This window comes from Chamaea fasciata, unplaced genomic scaffold (assembly GCF_029207755.1).
Source record: "Chamaea fasciata isolate MVZ Bird 193981 ecotype frontalis unplaced genomic scaffold, bChaFas1.0.hap1 SCAF_6, whole genome shotgun sequence".
NCBI classification, from domain to species: Eukaryota; Metazoa; Chordata; class Aves; order Passeriformes; family Sylviidae; genus Chamaea; species Chamaea fasciata.
Genome location: NW_027094091.1, coordinates 70,317,569 through 70,344,762, shown reverse-complemented (window position 1 = coordinate 70,344,762; position 27,194 = coordinate 70,317,569). Strand labels below are relative to the sequence as shown.

At 51.0% G+C, this 27,194-nt stretch overlaps 1 protein-coding gene across 5 annotated transcripts in view; it reads right to left on the bottom strand.

Annotated features, from left to right (window-relative positions):
- The window catches only part of SEPTIN11 (septin 11), a 42,535-nt gene that overhangs the window by 11,327 nt on the left and 4,014 nt on the right, over positions 1-27,194 (bottom strand). For 3 of the 5 annotated variants that reach the window (XM_066184757.1, XM_066184755.1, XM_066184754.1), the window contains exons 1-7: positions 11,167-11,235; positions 8,146-8,260; positions 5,887-6,082; positions 4,676-4,862; positions 2,861-3,022; positions 1,210-1,306; positions 144-312 (exon numbers count right to left, since the gene is read on the bottom strand). In XM_066184757.1, the coding sequence (XP_066040854.1) occupies positions 144-312; positions 1,210-1,306; positions 2,861-3,022; positions 4,676-4,862; positions 5,887-6,082; positions 8,146-8,260; positions 11,167-11,220 (980 nt within the window). In that variant the 5' untranslated portion in view covers positions 11,221-11,235. Of the gene's footprint in view, positions 1-143; positions 313-1,209; positions 1,307-2,860; positions 3,023-4,675; positions 4,863-5,886; positions 6,083-8,145; positions 8,261-11,166; positions 11,260-27,194 lie in introns of those variants that run through there. The other 2 variants (XM_066184752.1, XM_066184753.1) reach the window with 2 other exon arrangements.

Below are 27,194 nucleotides of genomic sequence, written 5' to 3'. Positions count from 1 at the left end.
CCAGGATGTCCCCAAAGCATGGGCTACCTTCCTGTCGCTCGGACACGGCTGCACTTTTCCTGCCTGGAACCGCAGGCAGCCCCGAGCAGCGGCACAGCAAGCTGGCTGCGAAGCACAGCAGCGCCCGAGTTGTACGTCCCTACCTGAAAGGTTTGCTGTCCGGATCCGTGTCCTTGAAGCCCATCTCTTCCAGCTTGCAGCGCCTGTACAGCTCGTAGTGCCGGGTGTGCGTCTGCTCCCGCAAGTCCTCCATGTTCACTCGGATCAGCATCTCCCGCAGCTTCACAAAGTCACAGTGGTTTTCATTTTCAACTGCAGGAATGACAGAAGGTCCACGGAGAGAGCATTACACCCGGGAGCTGGGCTCCCCCTTTCCCCTTCCCCAGCGTAGCGAACCCCAGAGTTCTCCAGGCACACAAGCAGAACTCCAAGTCAGCCCACACCAAAACGCCTTGCTGATCTGGAGCTGAAGCCGCCCCACACCAGCACGGGCCTGAGCGCCAGGCCTGCTCTGGATTTGCAAGATCTCTGTGTTGCCCATCTGTCACAGGGCTCCCGTCTCCCCATCCATTTTTGCACCAGCAAGGTGATGATCCGTTTGCTCACAGGATTTCACCTCCCACTCAAACCCACTCGAAATCCTGGCATTCACAGGGGCTCACACAGGCAAAGTCTAAACTGGATCTCAAACTATCTGGTCCTAGTTTTCTGGGAACAGCAAGAACCCAGCAGGATACAGGTCAAGTCCAAAACCTCCTAAACACATCCAACTTCTTTCCTGTTTTTCCCAGTATCATCCTCTGGTGAATACAGCTGAAGCCTCTGAAGCTGCCTCGGGGTCAGCTGGTATTACTGAGTTTTGCAGAATCGCACAGTGAATGCTCCCCTGCAGCTTCCTGGGCCATTCTCCAATGGGATACACAAGTGAAGCTGCAAGGAGACCATCACCATCTCAACCCTGTACTTCTCAGTGCTGGTTGGAAAGCAAGGATCAGCTCTGTGTTTTTGCCAGCTCCAGTAACGCCCGGGCTGCAAACAGCGCCCTGGCCAAACTCTGCCTTCCAGCAGGAAAGAGCTTTTGGCTCCACGTCCAGATCTAAGCTGTGCTTTCTCAAGCCAGATTTCAGTAAGGGCCATCCAGAGACCAAAGTATCTTGGATCAGAAGGGGACAGGATGAGAAGGCCTCGTTTGTGCCTTTGGTCACATACCCTGCACGACACCCCAGGGGTACTGCCTGGCCTTGGCCATCTTGTTGCCGATCTTCACTTCTTCGGTGCTGCCAACCACGGCAAAAGGAAGGTGGACCTACAGAAAGGAAAGGGACAATGAGGCTGGGGATTTCCTTTGCTGCCTTGCCAGGGATTGTTTCTCGAGGAAGCTGCTTACTGGGGCAGCTCTGCTGGATTTAAGTTATTTAAACGCCTTTGCAATTCGTCTGGTGTTGTAGGAAGAGCAACAGGACAATCTGGATGAGAAACCTGAACAGACTTAAAGCCCAAAATTCTGAAGTCCTAAAAGTACAAGATATGTACATATTTCCCATTTGATTACAAAGCACTACTTGTCTTGAGCACAGAACAAGTCTTACGAACTGGAACTGAATTTGAACACCGAGGAAAGAGAACCGTGGAACAATAAAAAAGAAAACAAAGTACATCCTCTCAAGGAAGGCAGGCTCAAAATTCAGGGGGATTTTGCTGCTACAAAGAACTGCTAATGCTTCCTCTTAAACAGGGCCAAGCTGTGAGCAAGGGGAAGAGCGGAGCTGACCCAGCCCTGGGCTGACACGTCTGAGTCACTGACTCCGCTCCGTCCAGGTCTCTCCTTGGGTGTGGTGGCGACAATCTGGGATCTACTCCCAGAAGCGTGGCTGCTGCCAGGGGGGAGCTCGCCTCAGCTGCCACCCCAGCCCCGTGGAACTCTCCCTGCCTTAACGGCACCCAAGGGGGCTGGGTGCAAGCTCTGCGAGCGGGAGCTGTGTCACCCAAGCCGTGGCCAGAGGCTGGGTGGGAGGGGAAGATGTCAGGGCAGAGATGGGGTTATCCGGCAAAGGGGTTTCCCAGCAGCCAGGCTGCACCTGAGGAAGGCAGAACACTGCGCACAACGCACCCAGGTCGAGCCACATCCCTCCTCTGTGCCAGCTTCTCCCTGCTCAGAACAACAGAGACAGGGAAAGGAGGCAACAGGGAGCTTTGGAGAGGGTCTGACATTCAGCTGGATGGAATGAAGGAAAACTCACAACAGCCTTCAAGTAGCAAGGAAATAGCTTAATCTGAGTGCACTTGCTTTAGGACTGGCACATCCTCTTGGGGTCAGTCAACACCTCACTGGCAGCAACCCAGAGCTCAGGTTATTCCCTTCGCACCCCGAGTCAGGCCCATGGCAAACAGCTGCTTCCCTTGGTAACTCCCACTAGGATGTCTGGTTTGGTCTAGCCCAGAGTGCCCCGTTGCCAGAGGCAGGGGAGGAGGTGAAAGCCGGAGCGCTGGAACAGCAGTGCTGGTGCCAAAGGCGGCGGCGAATGGATCTCCCCCACTAAGCTACAAGTGGTCGTTTGGGACAGGAAAGCCAAACCTCAGCTCTCTGCCCTGACCGCATCGGGGCCCTGCCTCCCATCCTCTTCCTTTCCCGAGACGGGAATGCTGCAACAGGGGAAGGGTGTGAAAACCGCAACAGGGGCGAAGTGCTTGGCACACAACGAAAAGTATCAGACCAGGTATCTCCGGCCCCCAAAAGCCTTCTGGCCAGGCTGATGCCCGTGCTGATCAAACGGCAGTTTTAAAGCCAAGTAAGGCACGGCACGGCCATCAAGGCCAGGCCCAGGCAAAGCAAGGGCAGCGAGCCCCCCAGATCACGTACGCTCATGGTGGCGTTGATCTCGGCCACCGTCTCCTCGTCGGTCGGGAACTGGTAGATCTGGACGCCGTTGCTGACCAGCTCGCTCATGATTTTACTCTTGAACTTGTGCAACTCGTTCTTTGCAATGGTGTCAGCCTTGGCAATGATGGGGATGATGTTCACCTGCAAGACAGGACAGGGCTGCACAGGTTGTGTCACTGGAAGAGGACAGAGCAGGACATGCAGTGACAGCCCTGAAGTGCCACCAGCCAGCACCCCCACAGCAGATGACCTTCCCTGGGGCTGCTGCTGCCAGCAGCACCACCTCTGACAGGATTTCCAGGCAGCGGTGATGATGGCCTTAGAAAGAAGTCAAATGCAATTTGGCAATGTGCTATTTCCTGTCCTGTCGTACTCCCCCCCCCATCCGAATTGGCTGGACAGGAAATGTTGTCATAGATTATTATGAGCTGCTCCAAAAAGAGTAAAAAAGGAAATGACCATCTCTGCACATCCCCTGGTACTGCAGCTGGCTGGATGACTGCAGGAGCCCTGCTCAGACAACAGCCTGTTACGGGCCCTGGCTTGGGGAGTGTCACCAGGGACACTGGAGGGACAGCAGCGCTGCTGGCACCCCACGGGAAGCAGATGGTGCCTGTCCAGCCCTGGGACACACAGGACAGGGGCTGGCAGTAACACAGGCACACTTCCCCCACCTGCGTGCCCTCACGTGCCCTTGGACAGGGCTGCACTGCAGGAGCAGGGTTCACTCCTCCCTGCACGGCTCTGAGATGAGTTATTGACTCTCTTCCCTAGACAGCCTGCTGGCAAGGATAAAGATCCTGCCTTCTTTCCCTTTCTCCTCCCTCCAGAGGAACAGTTTCTGCTTTTGATCTTGCAGGTTTGCTTTTCTCTGCAACAGCAGACAGAAATTGTACTGAGGATAACAGTAATCTCCACCTATTTGGAGGGGTTTTAGCTACAGTACTTGAAAATCCTCCTCTATTACATCACTTAATTCTGTTTGGAGTTATTAAATCTCCCTTGGCCAAAAGATAGGACAGGAATGTCAATTAGCTCACTTTGGATAAACCTCCATAACCTTATTTTCAGCTGAAGAAGGCAAGGAACTTTCTCCACATAAAACCCAATCATCTGGCCTCTCTAGAAAACAAAGATCCACTGTCATCATTGATGTCCTGCAGACTCAGGATCCAGTGAGCCGAAGGTGCGCAGTGGATTGATTTAAATTGCTTAATCACGGCAGAAAGGAGCACAGAGAAGGCTCAGTTTAGGTACTCAGGCTCTACATTTGTACCTCAGTTATTTTTCCTAGAAGAGGTGCAACCTCCTTTGAACCATGGTTTAAACCAAGCCCACGAGGGTACCTGGAAAAGCAGATGCCAAGTAACGTATTTATTTGGATTCCTGTTGATGACATTACAGCTAGAACACCACTGCATTTGCCACAGCAGATCAAATCACTGTGTTTGTCTAGCTGGATGTGGTCAGAGCGAGCAGACACAGCACTTCCATTTGTTTTTCACTGATTAGATAGACAACCTGAACTGTCTTTATTGACTTTAAAGATTAGCTGGGGAGCACGTGGCCAAGTTCCCTACCCGAGGTAGAGCTGGAAAAGAGTAGGAGTCCAAACTCCCAATAAATCTCTGCAGCATGTGAAGCAGAGCAAGGACCCATCGCAGCAGCCTGCCCAAGGTACACTTCCCACACTTTTTGTCTGCGATTCTCCCCTACTAAACCCAGACGTTATTCTGAGCAGACGGCACGGTAATGAAAGCGCCACAGGGCCGCGGTGACACAGGCAGCAAGTACCTTACTGTCGAGCTTCTTCATGGTGACCAAGTCCAGGGACTTGAGCGAGTGTCCGGTGGGAGCGATGAAGTACAGGCAGGCGTGGATCCGCGTGTCGTGGTAGTTGAACAGGGATCTCCTGATCTTCAGCTCTTCCTGCAGGTAGGCCTCGAACTGTGCGTCGATGTACTCTACTATGGGCTTGTAGCTGGAGAGAGAAGGCGCAGAGAAAACCAGGGAGTTGGCTGCCGGGACCACACAGCCCACGGACGGACACTCAGGAAGCTTCAGGGGAGCTCTGTACGGTGCAGGACAAGCGCTGCTTTTAGGACCCTCCCCACCAACCTACAGCCCCTCCTTCACAAGGGTGCGATTCCACTTGGTGCACAGACAAAGCACAACAGACACGGCAGCCCCCGATTTTAGGCGCGTGGAAACCACACAAGACTGCTGCACCTGAAAAACAACGTTTGGCAGTCTCTTCAAGTCTGAGCTGCTGCTCTGCCAATCTCACTGAAAATCGTCTAACAAAAAAAAAATTAAAGATTAAATCATGACCTACTCCCCTAGCTTGTCCAAAATCTCATCATCTTAAAAGAGGGACGGGAGAGTCACAAGGTAAGAGGGACTTCTCAGGAACTGAAGCCTGTGAGTAAAGCTCGGAAGACAACTGCACCATTCATGGACTTTGATGGGACCATTTAGTTGGAGACAAAGCAGCTCATGCAGTGTAACGTGTCCTTCCTCAAATTAACTGTTCGTGCCTCTGGGAAGAAAACTGTTCTGTGCGTTCCCCCTCCACCAAGGGCAGCTTCATAGATATCACTGTAAAATGATTGCTGCTCTGGTTTCCTGGCTTATGGAAATTCTGTCTCTGACCATGAGATATTGAAAACCTCAGAGACACGTGCAAAGAAAGCAGTAAGGCCTCACATCGGGAGAAATATTAGAGAAAGCCCCATTAAAAAAAAAAAAAAAAAAAAAAAGAGCAAAGGGGGACTGAGGAGCCTCAAACCGGAGGACAGAGCAAATCACACCCACCACAGCCATATGTGCCAGGACACAGCAGGAGAACAAAGGCTCTCCCTAAGCCCCGCTGCCCTGGGCCTGCCCTTCTCTCCACAGGGTTAGCAGCATCGCTCACGGGATTGGGAAACTGCCCCAGAACAGCGAGGGAGGCCCTGGAGAGCGCAGCAGCACTGGGATTTCTGTCCCGGCAGAGCATGGTTTACCTGTCGTCCTTGTTGATCTGATCGCCAAAGCCCACCGTGTCCACAATGGTCAGCTTCAGACGGACGTTGCTCTCCTGGAGCTCGTAACTCCGCGCTTTCAACCTGACGCCGGGCTCGTTGTGCGTGGCGGGCTCGCTCTCGAACTTGGTGTTGAACAGAGTGTCCATCAGCGTGGACTTGCCGATGCCGGTTTCACCTGAGCGGGCAGAGGAAGCGTCAGGAGGGTGCCACCGCTCCCCCTTACCTCTTTCTCTGGCACGTTCACCAGGTAAGGAGTTATTCCGCTTGGGTGGAAGTGGAATTAGGCTGCATGCGCGCTGCTAAGCAAGATAATCCCTGCAGGAACAGATGTCTTCAGAGACAGAAGACATCTTCTTCCCCATCTTTACCAGGACTGACCCAGGAACTTTCCTTACGGTAGCAAGTTGTAAATTCTCTTAACTCCATGTCTGATTCCCTGATTTTGTTTCAGCCTTTTTAAGGCAGTTGCGTTGCCTCAAGAAGATCATCCCAAAACCCACAGTGCAACTAAAGACAATAAAAATCTGTGACACAGAAATACATTCAGAGTTCTTAAAAAAAAAAAAAGGCACACTGCTTAAATACCAACTTTTAAAACTATTCCAGTTTCACTAATCCCCAGGGCAATTAGTAACATGGATGAAAGCATTATCTTAAATCCCATTTTTCAGCCAAAACTGTTTGTTTAGCAATTACATTCTCACACGGCTGTTGCTACCCATGCTGTGAGCAGGGGTGGGCTGAGGCAACTCACGTGGAAAGCCAAGTCCTAAACTGATGGCACAGACTGCCCACGGCTGAAGCTGCGAGTCTTAGGGAGCTCCTGATGGGAACTGCTGCAGTCTGCGCCAGAAAGGCTCGGCAGCATTTCACATCCCAATCAGAAGTCTCACATTACAACACTGAAGTTGATCGTGTCCTCTCTCAAATCACAGTTTTAAACGATAATTTTTTTCAAGGATGAGATTTCTGTTCCTTGGCCAACTGCAGCAGTTTGTGTGAAACTTTAATACGGGGTGAAAACCGGCCGCCGGGCACATTTCACAAGAAAAAAAAGAGGTGGATCAAATTGCTAATGGAGACATATTAAGTCACACTAAGAAAGGCATATTTACTGCAAGAGAGAAAGGCAATTAATTTATGCCATTTTGATCAAAGAGCTGCCTGCTAATCGGGCTGTTCCCTGCTGGATTGAAATGGTTTCATGCTGCTACGAGGGAGTCACGTGAGGGTTGGGAGCTCAAGTGTGCAGAAGTGCAACTATTCTCTTATCTCCTCCTTTCACATGCAAAGCTACAGAGAGGAGTCAAGTCTGCCAGATTTCTTTTCAGGCAGCTCACAGAAATTCTCAAATTGCTGTAGAAAAATCACAAGCGGAGGGTTGTGGGGTTTTTCCAGCCAATTAATGTAACTAATTAGAAGGGACAATACTCCCCTCCTGGAGGCTTAAATGAACAATGGACGGAAAGATGATGTTTGCAGCCTGCACTGCCAAGCTAAGAGAAAAACCCAGCAGTTTTGTCCATTTACAGGACCAGATTCTGGGTTCACTGACAAGCCAAAGCTGGCTTGGCTCACGGCTCCCTGGGGCTGAGCAATGCAATTCCAACTGTGAGGAATCCACAGAGTACCAAGACAGCAGCTACCTTCCCACAGCCAAGAGAAGATGCTGCCTCCTCGTATTTCACCCTCTGAACAACTTGGGGAAAGCAACTCAGGCTATTAAACCAACTTGCGGATTAAATACAGCAGAGGACAGGTGACAGGCTTTGTTCTCCAGTACATCATTTGGAGACTAGAAACGGCAAATTCTTTAAAAATTCTTAGTTTCGAAGTGGAGAAACTAAGAATGTAAGGAGACAGGGAAACCCTGGAAGGGAATGAAATGCAATTTGGTGAGAAACAGCCTCCACACCCATCCCAGAGAAAAGCAGATTTAAGTTAACATCCTTTTAAAAACACTTTTAGTTTCCAAGTTGACTCAGTTTCCTTAGGGGCAGCCTTTGAGGAAAGCAGAACCACTGGACAATCAAAGGGATAGATTTTAACAGCTAGCAACTTCCATGCTTTGACTCGGAGGACCAGGCAGAGAAAGGGGAAAGAGGATTTCACTGCGGAGGAGCTCCGGGAAGACAAGCGTCACTGCCCTGCCATAAGACCCGCAGTGGCCCTGCCCCGGGCAGAGGGAGAAGCTGCGAACGCGGGGCCGTGCCCCGAGGGCCCAGCAGGGTGACCTACCCACGCACAGGATGTTGAAGCAGAAGCCCTGCGACGTTGACTTGTTGACCAGCTGGTCCGGGAGGCTGTCGAAGCCCACGTGGCCAGACAGGGACAGGTTCCTGAGGTCATCGTTCTGTAGGACCCAGAAGAAAAGCATTTAGCGGGGTTGCCACACCCCCGTCAGGGAAGAAGCCCTGTCAGAACTGCGTTAAGGACACAGAGGCTTTTGGGACGCAGGATCTGTGTCTTAGGTTTCCCTCCCAAAAGCACTCTCCTTTTCCTTCTATCCGGCTCTGCTGTGGGGCTCAGGAGCTAAAACGTCCCCATCTCCAAGGCAGGAAGACACCACCACACTGGTTCTCCGTGCCTGTCACCAATAAACCATGACTCTTTACCAAGCTGCAACGCCCAAATGCCGTTTCTGAGGCCCCAGCATCCCATATCCCTAGAGTTATCCTAAGATTATTTAGGCAGACACCTGGAAAAGAGGGTGGAACACTGTCAGAGCCGTGAGCTGACCAGTTCCCGTTTAGCTGGTGAAGCAGCTGAGGCTGCATCCTTTGTGTCCGCTGCTACGCAGCAGAAACCGGCCAACCTTCCACTTCAGAACTTCCCCAGCAGCACGGGAAACTCCCCAAACTTCCCACTGAGGCTGTCTCTCTCAAGAAGCACACTGAGGAGTGACAAGAGGTTGGGATACGGCCCTGCCTGCAACTCCGAAAGCTACTCCTGACAGACACCTGCGTAGGCAAGCAGAGAGCCAAGGCGGTGCTTTCCTTGGCTCGGTGTGCCAAAGGGAAGGAGCAGCCTTCAGACTCGCTCTGTCGTCCCAGGCCTAGAAGGGAAATGCCAACACTGTTGCCCTTTTCCTGCAACCCTTCAGCACGAGACAGCAGGACGCAGCTCGGATAGCAAACTGGAGTTCTCCATGTGCCACTAGAGCCAGCTAAAACTCTTTCCAGCTTTTCCAGGCTTTGACAGGAAGGGAATAGAGCGAGCACGCTGCTCTGCCACGCCTTGGTTTACAAAGAAGCTCATCTGACGCGAGGTGAGGAAGCGTGGCACCATTCCCAGTGTTTCCTGCGTGACCCACAAAGCCCCTGGTGCTGCCTCTGCCTGTCCTCAGCAGGAGAAGAAGCCAGGCCAGGCAGCCCAGAGGTGCCAGGCAGCCCCGCTCTCCCCCTTGGCCGCTCGGGGGGCTTGAGCTGACAGCACCCAACACCCCAAAGCTGTTCCGTGGAGGGCAAGGGAGCAGCACAGACCTGGCAGAAGGCAGGTTCGAAACAACCCCCAGATTGTATTTGGGACCTTCCCACAGCAGCTGTATGGCAATCCACAGAGAAGCTTGGGAAAACAAGCTGCTGGCCCAGTTACCTCTTCCCTGGCAAGTCACAGCTACACCAAGGTGCCGAGCACAGTGAAACAGGCAAACAAAAAGAACCCCACAAACTCGGTAGACCTGGAGCAGCTCTGCTGTTACTTCACAGCATTTTTCACCTAAAGATTGTTGCCCTTAATTCGGAAAACACTAACCTTTCTCCAAACCCAAACCCTTCCAATGGAGTCACTCCACCAGGGCCACAATAAATGGGTCATGGGCAGCCTCAGCCTGGTTTAAAGATGCTGGAAGCACCAGCTTCTTTCCACAAAATCACTGGACTTTGGAGCAGACATGGAGAGAACTCCTTGGTTGTTAAAAATCAAAAGCAGCGAAGGACTTCCCACTCTCTGCACAATTGCTGAGCAGCTCCACTTCCCTCCTCAAAACGTAACGGACCGGCCACCACTCTCAGGGAGAAACGAGTTACACCTGGGCTGAGTGTTGATGAAAATAAACTCAGACCTAAAGAAACACAAAAATTCCCCGAGAAAGGCGACATCTCCAAGTGAAAATGTCTCAGTTTGTGCCAGGAGTCTGGGCAAAGGGCTCTTTTCTGCCATGCTGACACACAGGGCCTGGCCCCTGTGCTGGATACCTGAGCCTTCTCTTAGCATCTAAACCCGCCTTGTCTGTAGGTCAATGGCAATTTACCAGCCTGTTCACCTCCGTCCCTCTGTGTGCTGGGAGCTACTCACCAGCACCACACCACAGGAGCTTAAGGTGATGAAGAGATGCCACCTCCTTCACTCAGGCTCAGTAAAGAAAAACCACCCAGAAAGACCATCACCCCATTCACCCCCAACAGGGATTTCCCTGGAAAAGCCGCTGGGCTTGATGTGTGACGTGAATGGGTTAAATTAAATATTTGTAACGTTAGTATTTCTAAAAAAAAATGGTGGGCTTGGGTTTATGATCAAGCAAAAGGAGCTCAGAGCAGATCCCAGAAAGCAGAAAGTGCCCATGATTCACAGGCTTCGCACAAAGTGGTGGGTGTTGAACATCTCTCAGCACAGCACCGGTATCTCTTTCCCTGAGATATTTTGGGAAAGCAAGCACTGCCTCATCATCAGTTGCTCAGCAGGAACAGGAGTTAGACTCATCTCTTGCATCTGTGTCAGTTATTTTTGCTGCAGACCTTCTCTGGTTTATTTCCCTCCCCTTGCCTTTTTTTTTTTTTTTTTTTCTTTTTTGTCCCTGCAAGTGGCAAACATCAACAGAGGAATAAACAAAAACTATCTCCGCGCTTTGCGATGCCAAGTATTTTTCACAGGCTGCGCTGCACAACAGGAGACAAGAGCAGCCTGATATCTGCTCAAAACATCAAAAAACACTCGTGAAAAGATCTGAGGCCTGAGGCACAGGCAGAGATGAAACACAAACCCTAGCACCCACCTCCCCCGGTGTTCCCAGGATGCAGCGCATCTCCCTGCGTAGAGCAGACACGGAAAATAGCTGCAGTTCTGCACAGGGCCCACAGACACACATCTTGGAGGAGGCAGGAGAGCCAAAGGAACTACATTCCTGCGTCTCTGCTCCACGCACAAACAAAGCCAGTTCTGCGGCGCGCAGATGCCCTCGGAAGGCTGGCACATTTCTGGGGGAGCTGCAGGCTGCGTCTCTCCAGGGGAAAGAGGTGCACGTGCTGCACGACCACTTACCGCTGCAGCCAGGCCTCTGCTCTGGCTTCCACCCCTGCAAGGGGACAGCTTCATCCACAAGGAAAGGAAGCCTCTGCTGGAGAGCAACAACGCTGACTGCTCAGGGGATCAGCAGCAGAGCGGGCGAGTGAATCACACTTGGGTCTGGCAGAAGAGAAGTGTTGGAACAACAAGGGGACGCCAAGGCAGACGGCCCTGCCTCTCCAGCCGTGCACTGCCACGACAAGCTCCAGAGCGCAGCCCGTGCGCTGGGGCTGAGCCCAGCTGAGTCATCCCACCGAGGACTGGGCACCTCTGCCTCAAGAGCAGTCAAAGGCTGACGAGGCTCCCGCTCCACCCCACAGCTCCTGGTACGCCAACAAGCCACGGGGATGCTGCAAGCATGGATTTATTCCTCCTGCCACATGGCTCCTCTTCCAGAGGAAGCCAGCAGTGCTGCTCAGGTGCTTCAGCCCAAGTGGAAAGGCATCTCATCACCCTGCCTCACTGCCTTCTTCCCAAGCACATCCCTCATTTCCCCTCAGATGAGCAGAGCTCAGCACGACTCCGCCCTTTGCCCAGTACTGCACCTACACGTCCTGCTGGACTAAAATAGCTTCTCAGGAGTCACTCACAGAAACACAGTCCAGGGAGATGCCTTGGTAACCATAGACAAGTGGCAGCGTCTGAAGCACTGACCTCTCTGAAGCACACTAAAGGAGTAACTGCTTGGCAAGCACCTCTCCTTGCTCCCAGCTTCAGGATCCATGGGCAGGATGAGCACGGAGCTCCGAAACTGCAGCTCCACAGACTCCTGCAGAGATCAGCCACTTCACACCAGATGTGCTGCTAGACTTGGGTGTCTGGATGTTCTCATGTCAGAGAGCTTAAGACATCCCAAAAGCAGTCTGCATTTTTAAACTCTTCCTTAAGGCAGTCACATCCCCTTTACTGAACCCCACATTCCGGGCATCATTTCCCTCCCTCTTCCCATACCATCCACGAGCAGGAAGTGATTCTGAACATCCAGAGCTATGTGCTAACCCTAGAAAAACTACAGAGCAACACGAACAAATGAATGCTTGTTTCTTGGGAAATATGCTGATCACTCGCCTTCTCTTTGCGGAGAGCCCTACGAGGCATCCCACAGTCAGTATTTCTTGGATCAACAACAATTTTCGAGCTGCTGTTATCACAGCTGCTGGATTTAACTGCAGCAGGGGAAGGGAAGGGGTAAGTTAAGCACAGACAGGCCCCCAGAGGCTCAGCAAATACTACCAAGCATCACCATAAAGAGACTGATTGTCAGGAACCCACATCCCACTGCTCTTCATTTGAAGGGGGCAAAAATGCTCTGCAAAAGACAAGGACGGGTTTGCAGCCTCAGAACCCTGTCAAGGCTCTTTTAGATCTGGTTTTCTTCAGACATAGCTCCCGGTGGCAATGGTTTCACAGGTGGGGCAATGCTGTAATGGATGCTCTGTGACAAACAGTGGGTTTGGCTGGACAGGAATCAGTGAAGCTCTATAAAACAATTCAGCTGATGAGGCACGTGCAGGGAAGAGTCAGCTCATTCCTCCCAAGCCACAACGGCTTGGCAGAGTGGCAGAGCCAGCGGGAATAAAGAGAAAGTTATTCTCCTCATTGGAGTCAGGAACAGGATGTCTGTGTGTGGATGGGGGGGCTGGAGATAAAGGTGAGTCCCGTGCCACTCCTCCAAAGGCAGCACAAAGCACAGCTGAGTCCTTACGCTTTCAAAAGTGTCCGGCGGCTGATTGGAAATAAAGCAAAGTTGCTCCTCCCGTAGGCAGGAAAAAGCCCCACTCCCAAAAGGCCAAGGAGAGAGCTCCACGAGGACATTTATCGTCCCGGTCTCCACTCTGCTCTCCGCGCTCAGGACTCAGCCATGATGGTGCCTGTTCCCCAATCCAAGCAAGCTCCTGGCTCAGCCCCTTTTGCTTCAAGGCTGCTGGCAAAACATTCCCCTCGGGCCCCTCCCGGCCCACAGCTGCTGGCGGCTGGGGGTCAGCTTCACACGGCCTCCCAAGAGTTAAAGAAAACAAAAACCAGCCTCAAATTCAAGAGGGGAAGAAGGCTGGTATGCAAAATATTGAGCTCAACCCCAAATATGAAGCAAGTGTTTAGTTATTTGAGGCCACTCGACTTAGGAGGCACCTTTAGGAAATTCTAAAAATTTTTATTGCTGTCAGCAGCTCAGACCAGCAACATTTCTGACACATTACTAGGTCAAAGCATCTTAGATGCTGCATCCAAAGCCGGGGACCTCAGGGATAGTTTAGTCTGCTCAGACAGCTCAGGCAAGAGCAGGAGCCCAGAAGCAAAGAGTAGTCAGCAAGAGAGATCTATCCCTCTCCCAGAGTTAAACCTGAGAGCTGATGTTCCTGCCAGCAGGGCACCAAGTATTCCCAGGGTCTTGTAACAGCAGCCATAATTCCACTCCCCCTCCTTGAACAGGGTTAAGGGACGGCCAAACCCTTAACTGCCGGACAAATGAACTCAGGAACAGTATAGGAGAACTATAGTATGGAAAGCAAGAACAACTCCCTTCCCCTCCTCGGCACGCAGGGATGCCAGAAGGAAAGGGCTGATAGCGATCAATCAGTTAATCAGTTTATCAAGAGAGGAAGGACTTCTTGGCTGTTGTTTCAGGGTAAGATAACCATCAGTGTCACCAGCAGAGGAGGGGGAGTTCCTGGCTCCACTCGGCTGCTAGCTGCCTGCAGGCTCGGGCAAACGTCTGCACAAGCTACTCAAGTCTGGGAGGTCCTTCGTTGTTTTTCTTCCCCCTTGCTTTCTTTTTTCCCCTTTTTTCTCAAGAGGGAGAGCAGACCCCTGTGGAAGGCATGCTCTCATTCCGTACATTAATGTGTCAATCAAGCCATGGGGATTTGGGCCTCCCTCCCTGCCACCAACCCACCAGTGACTCACTGCTGCAGCTATTGTCCCTGAGGGATGGACCGCAGGAGACCATCTTGATCTTCCTGGATAAAAGCTGGCACCAGCTGCGGCTGCTTAGGGACACACAGCTCCTCACCAGTCCCCTGCGGCCCAGGCCTCCAGCAAAGTCCACCACAATTGCGAGGAGCCAGGTCTCTACTCCCAGGAACAGGGAACGCTGTCAGCAGAGTTATGCCACAGCTGGCTCCCTTGCTCATTAAACAGGGAGGTCACAGGGAGTACAAAAAGGCTCTCCCTGAATATACCGGATTTTCCTTTTAATCCCCAAGAATCAGGATGGCAGGAAAGGTTGTTTTGTGGGAGGAAGGCTGGAAGCAACTCGACCGACAAGGCACTGGGCAGCAGCAGATGGGGAAGGGCAGGTGTGGACTCATGCTCCCCCCCTCCCTTGCAGAAAATACTGCCCTACAGATAAAATCCCATGGGTCTGGAGAATCACCAGCCCGAGGAGGCTGCCACTGAGACCAAGCAAGGGTCTCCTCAAAGGAGATGCCCCCAGAGACTGGGGTGATGCTGGACATGTTTCCACGGGCACAGGCAATAAGGCACAGGAGCGATGCTCCCTCCAGGGCTGGCCCCCTAAATGAAGAGCAGGGTGACAGAGGGAACAGTGAGCAGGCATCACAAGCTGCCTGCCCCCTGCTTAGGTGCAGCCCATGCACGCACAGCCTGCCAGAGGGAAAGCCAGCATTCCCCAATCCAAGCGTCCCCAAGCTCCCCCAGCACGGATGCCACGGCGGATGGGAAGCCCAGGGCCCACCTCCCGGACGTGCAGCACCAGATATCCCGGTTTCCAGCGCTCGCAACCGCGAGTGCTCGCCCCTGCCACCCGGCGAGGACGCGCTGCCTGCACTCCGCCAAGCCGCCGCTGCTCCCGCGCCTCCGGGGAAGCGAGGGGAGCTGCTGACATTGGCAAGCCGCAGGAACTCGGCAGGAGCACGGAGGAAAAAGGATACAGTTGCATTCTTCTGGAAAGAGGGAAGTCAGCAAAATCCGACCGTTCAGGAGGGGCTACAGAGAGCGGAACGAGCATTTGTCTTCAGGCAAAATGCTTGGCTAAAGGTCAGCACGAGCTCAGAGCACTCACAGTTCCATGTATGCCAAGAACTGACATAAAAGACACTTCGCTCCATAGGTTTCCAAAAACCACAGACCTTTCTGTTTGGAGGAAAAGTGACTAATGCTTCTAACAGCCCCTGATGTCACAAACTGCTAACCAGCAAAAGGAAAAAAAAAAAAAAAAAAAGCTGGACTTCGGGGATGATAAGGACCATATGTGCATTCCAGCAAGGCCTGTAAACTCACTGAAGGGGAAAAAAAAAAAAGAAAAAAGAAAAAAGGAGAGAGGAAGGAAGGGGAAAAAAAAAAAGTCGTAATGTGACAAACAAGAATGAAGACCATCCAAAGGCAGAGCCCAACGAGAACCAGATGCTCTCGGCTTCTCTGGCCAATCTCTCTCCCGACAGGAGGACGACGTGCAACTGCCTCTGACCGCCGGTGTGAGGCCGAGGGAATAAAATGGGAGCTGCTGCTCCTGCCGGCTCCCCACGCCGACCCGCTCCGCTCCTCCCGCTTCAGAAGAGAGCACGCGGTTCCCTGCGATTCCTCTGCCCTTGAAAATAGCCTTGAAACAGCTGCACCACGGGCCACTAAGTCACTGGATCTATACTTTGCTCAAAGCTGGAGGCACAGCCCAACATGGGACACAGAGGGAAGGGTGACACATGAACTCGGCAAGATTCCAGACACACCCACAGAGAGGAGGGAGCTCTCTGGGACACTGCCACAAGGCACAGAAAGGTAGAATTAAGACAAACCCCTGGCAACAGAGCATTTGACCCCATTGCCAGGTTTTCCTCCATCCTTCCCCAGGCTTCCACCAGCTCCAGTCCAGTCAGGGTTGTGAACACAACCAGAGCAGAAGAGGGATTTTGAGAAAGGAAAGCAGCCCAAAGGCCTTGCTCACAAAGCTGTAACAAGGCAGCGCTGTTCCAATACCTGACTCAAATTAAGGGCCGCCGGGGCACAAAAAGGAGCAGCTTTCCTTGAGGTGGCCGAGGCACAGCCCAGCAGGGCTGCCTTGCAGTTCCTTAACCCCAAGTGTTCCTTCCTGAGGAGCTGCAGCCACGCATCAAGGGCACGTTTGGTCGGCTCCCATTGAACAAGCCCCAGGACTGGAAGGTGCCCCAGAACATGCTCTGGGTAATTAACTATCCCTGGGACTCACAAGCAGGCTCCATCTCAGTGCTGTGCCCTGCTGGCTCGCTCAGAGGCAGGTGGGGCACCGTGGCTGCCCGGCAGACGGACACGCTGCCGGTGTCTGAGCAGACCCACTTCCCAGGCAGGGCACCCGAGCTGTGCCTATCACAGCACACAGCTTCAGGTCATTTATTTGCCACTTCCCTTGATTGTGGACTAAAGAGTTCAGATTTATCACAGCAGCTGTCTTCACACCTAAATCCTGGGGTAACACAGATGTACATACACACATGGCTTATCTCATGCCCAGGTACCACAGCAGGGAGTATAAATGGGTCCTAACCTCAAACTAATCATCGCCTTGAAACATCCCTGCCAGGGCTTTGAGAGTCCGAACAAGGGCTAGATACACACAGGAAATTCCCCAGGGAAACTTTACTGGTCCAGCATTACCAAGGAAGTGTCAATCCAGAATCAACTAGATTGAAAAGGGCTGGCTCAGACCAGCCTTTCTTAAATTCATACGCAACAGTACGTGCATATATAGCACTAAGGTTGTTAAGTAAAAGGCCAGAGAAAACATCCTGGATTTAGCCAAGCCCAGGGTTATCACTCTCACCAGCAACAGGTACATTTGAGTGTGATTCTGACCAAGCAACCAGAAAACAACAACAAAACAAGAGACAAAGCTTTGAATGAATTCATGGCACAGCCTAATATGCTGAGTGTTGACTCACAGCCCTCACATCTGCTTCAAAAAGGGAAACAGAACACACAGAGCTCCTTAGCACACAGAGCTCTTCCAGGACGCCACAGAAATCCTTCGATGTGAATATGGAAAGGTCAGCAATCAATACATATTGAAAAATACAAATACGGTTTGCCTCAGCGCACAGTTTCTCATCTTCAGCAAGAATGGAAGTGGAATTAAGTTGGACTGCCTCTGCACGCAGAGGAAAAGGTGAAGGTTTACTCAACTATTTGGGTGACAGTTTTGGAAACACTAGTCCATAGACTTTGAGCTCTCCACTGACTCAAAGCAATAAAATTCCCCACTTGCCTTCAGCAAGTCCTGGTTTTCCTGCCTTAAACAGGGAAAGCCAACACTAAAATTTTTATGACTGGGAGCAATTCCATATTTCAACTGAGTTACTTCCTTCCCCCCATCTCACTAATTCCAAATTTTTGTGGTCGCTTTGAAAGACCATGTTTTGTCTTCCCAAAAAACTTCACTGTCCAGAGTTCCTCCAGAGAAAAGGGCATCTGACTTAGGTCTGCAGCACAGCCATAACACTGGGATTGTTAGGAGATGGGACTAGAAGGCAATCCTACATCAGGTTTTTTATCCTCCTTGTGTTCTGCCGCACTGATAACTGCTACAGAAAAATAACTCCGCATTTCTGGAGTCGACAGGCAGTGCAAGACAAAACACACTGCTCACACGGAGCCCACAGTCAGGAATGTTCCCACAGTCCTCTTCATATCCCTCACTTGCTAAGGGGCAGGACCAACAAAGACACGTGATGGCCACTACAATCCTGGTGATGCTCCAAGTCATAAAGAGTCCCTGCACAGGACACCGGCAGTTGCCCAGCATACACTCCAAAGCCTCTGAACTCCATAAATGCATGGCTAAATAAACATTTACAGCACCAGAAGACAAGATTAACTCTCTACTCACAAGGAATCCAAGGATTAGCTTGACAGCTCCAGTTTCTGAGCTGGAGCAGAGATCAACCTTTCATTCCAGAGATTTAAACTAACTCCCAGAAGTATCAAGAGTCCCACGCTGCCCCACGCCTGTGTTCTGGGGTTTATCTTGTTCCTCCCCACCCCCAAAGAGGGATAAGGCTCTCCTTGCATTCCAGCCGCTGGTGACAAAGTAACACAGTGGAAATGAAGGGCATGAGGGAACGAGTCCCCACCAGAGCACGGGCTGCCAAGGTCTCTGACGCAGCCCGGCCCAACTCCCTCTGGCAGCTGACCATCTCTGTCCTTTTCCAGAACACATCCTCAGCCTCCCCTGCAAACACACCCGCAAGGAAATCCAAAGCCCATGGCGGCCTCCGAAGGCGGCTCAGGCAGCGCCATCACCCTACAAGAAAAGGGAATTTCCACAGGAGACGAGCCACGCAGTGGGAAGGACCTTCCCCTCAACTGCAGGCAATGACACCCAACATCAGGCTTATCTGACGAGGCTCTTTTGCAGGGTCCTCTCTTCCAAACACCTCTATAACTGAGGCAGCAATTTCTGGGGAAAAAAACCCAAAAATGTCGTTGGTGCGAGCGGGATTTTATTGTAAAGGCAACGAGGCCACAGCTGGGCGGATGCAGCTGTGTGAGCACAGCTTCCACCCCAGGGCTGGGTCCCGGCAAGGGGCACAGCGCTGGCAAACAGCAGCGTCACAGCATCAGGGAATTTCAAGCAGGTTTAGAGCAGATTTATTAGCGTAATCCTAATAATGCAAATAAAATCAGACGCAAAACTGGCATAAGCCGCTGCATACGGAGAAACCTTCGCATGACCCCCTTCATCAGCGGCTGTGATTAAAGCACGAGCCTCCAGTCACCCTTTTCCTCCTTCCTCACTGCAAGGGTTTTGGAGGCTCCAGTGACACCCCCGAGTCCCCTCATGTCAGCAGGTTCAGATGCTTCCAGCCCCTGAACCATCAGCCAACCGGTAGTTTCCATAAGCTAAGCTTTTGTTGGTGAAAATTTTTGCTTTCTGCTCTAGAGAGAGGGACATACATAGCTCAAACCAAAAAAACAGAACAACAAAAATCCAAACAAAAAAACCCCAGTGAGAACAGTGCCTAAATGTACAGCACAAGGAAATTAGCAAGAGAAAAATATTTTCCTTTTGGCTCTTGCTAAGTTTTAATAACACTATTATTTGAACATCTACATGTAGAAAACAAGGATTCCTAAAGGAAAATACTAACAGTCTTTCTACACACAAACCTGCCTTAGTGGCTACATTCCAGATACCAATTAAATGTCTCCTGTAACAATAAAATTATCTTTGGACTTACAAATAATTCCCAGGACTTGATCCCAAACCTACCATCAACTCTGTGTTTGGTTTGCTCCCCCCACATTAGTTCCAGAACCAGACTTCCCCTGGCTGCTCCTTCTTCCCAAGTTCTCCATCCCAACACAGTCTCTGCCAGAGCTGCATGTTCAGTGAGCTCGTGGCATGTGTCAAATCTCCAGAACACGTGAGGATCACAGTTGCATTTCAACCTGTCCAACGGGCATTTGTAACAAAGAGAGGCAGCAAGCAATCGTTTACACACACAGTAGAAGCAACACTTGGCCAGGAAGTGTGAGGGAAGATGTTTTCATGGCTGGCAAAGGGATAAGCTCCACGAGGAGAACAAGTTATCCAGCAGGCAGGCCGCTGTTCAGAGCCTGAAGAGGCATAAAGTGCAAAGAAATACCAGGTAACACAGACCAAGTGCAGCAAATCTCCTTGGAGCCTTCTGTAATTATCTCAAATCCAAGAAGATCCTCACAGGTAAGTGGTGCACCTCGATTTCTGCAAGAGTGAAGCCTTGCAAAGGGGTAGCTGCCCCCTAAGGTTCCCCTCAGCCGTGAGGATACACTTTGCTGTATTAAAACCAGACCTCAGAGATGTTTTCAGCCCCGCCACGGAGCGGATGGATGAGCAGAGAGCAAATAAACCACAATTAGTGGGAGGCAGGCACCTATCCTGCCCTATGTGCTGTCAAAGGCTTCCCTCCCACATTCCAAGGCTCCCATACACCTTTGTGAGCCAGACCTTTGGCTTCTGGTATCTCAGTCATCCCCCGGCTGCCCCAGTGTCGCGACAGTTTAATTAAAAGCAGGAGCCTGAGAAGCTGGAAGGAGGCCTGGAGCGCTGCTGGGTTCACATCCGGCTCCGGAGTCTGGTGCCGAGGGAAGGCGTCCGTTCCTCCGGCTGCACAAAAGGCGCCAAACGCCAGCTCCCAAGCCAGGGGACAGGTCTGCAGTGGGACCGAGCTGCCCGGGAGCTGCAAGATCAAGTGACCTGGCACGTGCCCAGACAGTCCAATTACCTGGAACAAGGAAAGAGTCTTCCCAAACGACAAAGATGCTGCTACGGCTGCTTGGGAAAAGCCTGTGGCTAAAAACGTCTCCCTGTGCTATTCCCCACTTCTTGTTTGGTGCACGCAGCAGACGCATATTTAATGCATTTCTGCTACTTTAGAGTGTCCTGCTGAGAGCCCAGCACAGCTCTGCACAAGGGCCAGGCTTTCGGAGCTAAGTGGGACACTTCCAAACATTACCCTGCACTAATCCAATGTTATTTTTCCCACAGCAGCCCACTGCTCACAAGACCGTTGGCAGAGGTTTACAAACCACTGGCATTCACCCACATTCTCTGGAATCGTGTTCTTCCAAATTCATAAATTATTCCATACACAAGCTGCTGCAACATCCATTAGCTGTTGGAGCAGTCCTGCTAGAAGGTTAAACTGGAGCCAGTATCCACCCCCACAGATTAATTAATGTTGGCCACCACATTCTGCTTCGACTGTCCACCCCAGTCATGTTTGCGTTTCAAAGGGAAAGCAGAAGCAGCTGGATTCAGATTTAATTTTAATTTCTGCCCTCCTGTCAAGATGTGTGCTGCAGCAACCCCAGCCACCGCTTGTAACACAGCAGTGTTAAATGAAACCGACGCTTCCAGTGTTATTCTCCCTTACACCCCAAAAGCAAACAGACTGAATTCTCTGGAGTGCTACGCTTCTGGACCGTCCAGCTGCTCAGATTTCCCCAGAACAGTCAAGCTAAACACAATCCAAACGCTTGCAACCTTATGAGTGCAGATGATACATATCGCACTGCCCTTGGTTGAAATCCACAGATCAAGGACAGCTTCTGGAACGGAACATTTTTGCAAGGCTGTTTCTCTGAATAACAACAATAAGCAAGAGGATTTGCCATTAGCTTGCACCTCCCGCAGTTTACGCTGTAGCTTTCTGTGCTCGCAGTACTCAGATTTCTCATCCTCCTTCTCCCCTCAACTCCTGTCTTTCCCTGAAGCAGCAGGACAGGCAGTAGGGCACGTCAGGCATCCCTCCACTGGCAAAGCCGTGGGCAGTTCAGCGTGGCCGAGCGAAGCACGCAGCAGCCGAGCACGAGTCCCGCGCGGAGCGAGAACGGCGGTGACAGACGAGCAGGCTCCGCTGCCCCCACTCAGCTCCCGCAGCAGCCCGGCTCTAAGGACCTGACAGAGCAGGTAAATCCCGTCGCACATTCACGGAGCCAAACCGAAGGATTTGGGAAGACAAACGCAGCCCAAGGCAAATTAAGCCTGCTCCAAGCAAGCGCTTCCTGCAGAGGTTCTAGGGAAGATTAGCTCACACGAAGGAGCTCCTTGCTCTGACACGCTCTGTAACTCCAAGTGCTGCAGGCCCGCCTATCCCAAAACTGGGGCACAATTCCCATGTGCGCTGCACGTTTTCGCCCTTGGCTCGAGTTATTTAATGCGATACCAAAGCGAGGGATCTGCTGCTGCATATTCTTTATTAAGACTGCAGCCTCCACCTCCACGTTGCTCAGAGCAGGAGGTGATGCACGAAGCCACAAGCAGCCCTGCCTGGGTTGCTCATATCCCAGAGCAGCCGGGTTCCTGCTGAGGAACTTGGGAAGCCTTCAAAGAGGAAGGCTAATGCCCAGCTCTTCCCCCCACGGCTGCCCAGGAGAAGGAGCCGAGTCTGTACATGCAGCATGAAGGCTCCCCTGTCACACACCAGCACAGGCCAAGAGGCTGTGCCTGCACCTGGCCAGCAGCACACACCGACCCCAGGAGAGTCAGTGCAGGCTGGAGCAGCCCTTCCATCTTAATTAACATTTTCTCAGGTCACTCAGTAGCCCCCGAGGGCGCCAAGTGGAGCATAAACCTCAAGAGCGGGTTTGCACAACCTTCCTACTTGCACAGTACCCGGGAGGATGGCACCCATCCAGCCATCTCCATCCTCCTTCCTTCCACCCACCACCACTGAACCCTAGATGCTGGGCCACTGTCCTCCTCTGCAAGGCACGGCATCGAAATGGGAATACCAGGCTCCAGGCCAGAGCAGCTTCCAATCGCCAAGATGTTTCAGCACACACAGCTCAGAAAAAGATACATTTACCACAGTGTGGATACTGACAACATCCACACGTCCTTCCCATGGGACTCATTACCATGGATTTTACATAGAGACCAACCACCTACTTCATGCCAGAAACATTTTCTAGCCCGTGTGAACTTTATAGCTCCCTTCAAACTGAAACCAGTACAGCACATAAACTGTATCACAGCTAGCCTGGATTTATACTTCTGGCCTCCTGGCTCAACCCACTGGAAGAATTCATCAGGTTACTTGGTTAGGCTATGAAAATCCTCAGGTTATATCAGAATCTTGTAAAGCATATGCCCCTGGAAAAAAAAGCTTTTCTGAGCTCCATTCCTGGCAAAGCCAAACCTAGAGGAAACGTAGCTGTGCTCAGTAACAGACAGGAGTCACATGGCAACCCACAATTTCAAATAATGTTTTGTTTAAGCAACAAAACACCTCTGGCTTTGTGTTTAAATGGTTCTGGCTTACACCAGAGAAATTAAATATCTCTGAGGAATGCTCTGTGTGAAAATTGCCCTCAACTGCATTCATGCAAACCCAGAGAAACAAGGTCAAAGTTACTCACGCTGCTCACCTTTACACCCTTCCTCCTTATTGTTACATCTCCTTGAAAACGTAACTTGCATATTACCCTATTTGAATAGCTATTTTCTCGGAGGTAGTTTTAATGAAAAGCATTAATCTGGTAACGCCTCTGTGCCACAAGAGTTGACTCGATTTGGTGCAACAGGGCGAGGTCTGCGGAGGTGGCTATGGCGTGCTGTTAATTCACTGATCACAGTGGATTTTCCCTCACCAAACAAGGGAGGGAATTATCTCCTGCTTTACGGAAAGCGAAGGCACACCAAGACAACTTGCCCAACACCACACACCGAAAGAGGGGCCGAAACACTTGCAGCATGCCAGCCACACAAACCCTAATCCCAAGCGGCTCTAGTAATTACTGCTCTAACAATTAATAAATGCTCAACTCCAAATGCTGAATAGCAGGAGTGCTTTCCAGCCGGGTGCCTATTCAGCTACCTGGAAAAACGCAACCCGAAGTCCCCTGACAGTACTACTCAATCGCACATCAGAAGCTGACGTGGATCGTCCCAATTGTTCAGTGACCATCAACTGCGTGTCCCAGAAGGGGAGGCATTTCTCTGAAAAACGGTTTGTTCTTTTACTTTCAGCCAGGTTCTTTGTAATTCAGAGCATCAGGAGAGTCCACCACAGCATCACCGAAGAGCGGCCCCACAGCCCAAGTCCACACTTCTTCCGTGAAGGTTCTCCCCAGCATGGAACAGCTCCCAGATCTGGTGGCGCTTTTTGCCTCCCCCGGAACCCAGGGAGTCGTGCTGCAGTCACCAAACCCTTCCCTCTCCCAGAGGACTGAACCAGGCCTGCAAGAAAGGCAGGAGCATGTAAGGGCTCACTCAAAGATGGAAAGATTTAAGGGAGCAGGGGGGAGAAAAGAACTGACATTAATTAGGTCAAATGCTCCTGAAAAATGTCAGCTACTTTATATATAGCGACAGCACTCTGATATCTTTTAATCTCAGCTTGCCGTTGTCAGATATTAGCTGAAATTCCCTGCTTTTGCTTCGGCTGCCATATTAAAGTGCCATGTATTTAATATTAATGAGGCAGATGAAACAGAATGAGACCAGGCTGGCGTTTTCTGCGATAAAAGACAGCTTTGTGGCAGAAAAGCATTCATTTAAAAGCACGGAGGATTTCTCCTGGCTTGGAAATTACATACAAGATACAGGAAACCAACAAAAGCCTTTTCAAATGCAATTAAAAATCTTGATCTTCTGCTTCTATAGGCTAACAAAGGCATAATGGTTGATTGGTTGTTTCTTCTGCAAAGAAAACCACAGTAGCAGGGAGTTGAGTTACCTGGCCAGAACTGTGGGAAGCTTTAGATAAACTGCTGAAACAAGATTTGAAAAATGAACTTTTCTCCTCCATATCCTTGTGCTTACACTAAGGCAAAAAAATCTCAGAGCTCAGAACTCTGACTGCCCAAAAAAGCCAAGGGATAATGAGGCCTGCACTAGGCCAACCCAGACATGAAACAGACTTGAAGGAGGGAAAAGCAGCAGCCAATGGATGCGGTGATGAAGTGGTGTGATTTGTCACCAGACGATACCACAAAATCCCTGCTCCTCTTGGGGCCTTGACATGAAGATTTGAGGACTGTGCATATGTTCAGTCCCAGATGGCTGTGTTAAGCCTTATAATCACTCCCAGCATTTACAGGGAGCAATACCTGCTCACAGTACGACAACCTAATCTTTTCACTGTAAAAGCTCAGAATAAAAGGAGTGCTGCTTCCAGTTATTTAATTCAACAGTTCCTGACAATACCAGCCTTGACACCTCAAACTAGGAACAAAACAACAACAAAGGCTATTGAAATAATATTAGTCATGCTGTTTCTGTGTTCATTACGCAGTTATCCAAGAAATGTAATCCTACCAACTAAAACTAAGGGAGACAACGGAGAAAAGAAAAATCCTGAATCGCGGATGAAGCAAGAAAAGGAAAATCCAACTACATTTATGCATAACCACTTTACTGGCAGCCCTGTACGTCTCCTAGACACGTCCAGGCGACATGGGGAAATCCACGTTCCCGCAGGGAGATGCCGGGAATGAGTGTCAGTCTTAACCTGGTACCTTTACCTTTCCAGGTTGCAAGTTTCTCATTTCCAAGCTAGTCTGTTGCCTGCCAAATTTTGTCCTAGAAAAACATAGCCAGGACCATCAGCCTGGCATTGTTCATTCATCTGAAAGCTGCCAAAAGTTTCCAGTCTGACCCAGATCAGAGGAGAAGGGTTTTACACAGGGGCTGAAGGGAGATGATTTGTGTGTGTCAAAACACAAAGATGTGTCTGTGGCTACAGGTGGGAACCTCTACAGGTGGGAGGTTAAAAGCAGCCCCGCAATTCCACCTCTACTGCAGTTCACACTATTGTACTCCCTGTGAACTCCTCTCAGCACCGCCCAGCGGAGCTACAAGCTCACGGGGTCACTAAACGAGCCACCTCCCAACTTGATCCTTCCACTTTCTCAGACAGACAAAAGCAGAGCCGCCACCACCAGACTGCCAGAAACTCAATTCAGGCCAAGTTCATGTGCTTACACAAAGCACTCTGCACACTTAGTGAATTCAACACGTCAGGCAAATAGGTTCTGTTGAGCCTTTTGCTTACACAGGCCGTCGCAGTTCGCTTTGCACCCAGTGAAACCACCAGGGAAACACTCAGACACGGCAGAACACCTTCAGATCCACAGGCAGCCCTGAACAGCCTGGCAAGGCATTTAAAAATATCCCGCTCAGGAGTCAAAACCAGTTCCTCGCTTCCGCACCCATCACGTGAGAGAGGTTAATATAACTCCTGAATGAAAGACATGAGAAGCACGCAGATTTCCAGGAACGATTTATATTGGAACTACTCCTGTGCACAGGAATCAGTTCTCGGGAGACGCTGGCAAAGCGGGGGGGCAACAACTGTGGCAGAAGCAAAGTGTTTTCAACCAAGAGTTTTTCTATTAGCTTGTGCCAAGTATTCATGAGCAAACCCGGTAAAGAAATAACCCACAATTACAGTACTTCAATAACATATTTCCAGCAGCTAGATCCCATCTGAAAATAAACCCAGAAAGAAGAAAATCCAATTAGACAACAGAAAGATCTAAAGAAGCTGTAAGCTGGGAGAGAAGAAAGCACCAACTCCCCAAAACAGCAGCAGTCTGCTCTTTGACAGCACCTTATGTGGGATGCCACTACAGAAAACAAAAACCTTAAGCCTGCAAGAAGAGATGCAGCTTCCTCCTATTTTCAGACACGTCAAGATCTCTAACTGCAAATTCAGATCCTAAGCCTATGTCGCCAAAAACACGGGCACAGCCTGCATTTTTAAGTAAGGAGTCCCAAAGATAGCTCCAGACTCACGAATCACAGAGCTCAGCAAAATAACTGTACCAGCAGGGATAGGCAGTAATGGCCTCGGACTAGAGCTTGTGCCAGCAGAGCACCACTTAGATGGGATGAGCAGAGCACCCCAGAGAGGGAGAAAGCTTCCAGAAAGGCTGGATACTGCTAAAGAAAAACCACAGGGAACTGTTCTTCTTTCCTGTGGCTCTTCCTTCAGCACCTTGTGCATGGCCAAGTGGACCTCGCCTACACCCACGTTCATCACGCCTGCCCAAGCTGCAGACAAGAACAGTTCTGGCAACAAAGCCCCGGCCCACACGAGTCTAAACCAGGCACCGTGGTGCAGAGCACGGGGAAAGGCATCCAGAGTGGATGAAGCAGCCAAGAAGGAGCACCTCTCATTCCCACTGCACAGTGGGCTCAAACAAGGACTTACACTCCACGGAGCAAGAACAACATTTGGGGTAAACTTCTGCTGATGCTGCTGTTAGCTAAGAGGGCGAGACCCCAAAGCTGGTTCCGTGCCTCTGCTCCAGAGCCTCGTCCAGCAGCAGCAGCAGCAGCAGCAGCAGCAGGGCTGAGCTCTCCCCGTGCCGTGGTGTTTGTCTGAGCCATTATTACGCATCGCTTACTCCAGTGGGCTGGAGAGCTGCTCACGGAGCTGGAAGTGAAGGCAGCTACACAGCGTACCTAAAAAAAGCTTTGAGTACTATTGGGAGGCTCTTTTTGTTTATTTTTACATCACCTGGTCGCATCCAACTGTTCCACGCTGAAGCTGCTTCGGTATCTTTTCCTGAAAGAGCCCCTGCAGCTC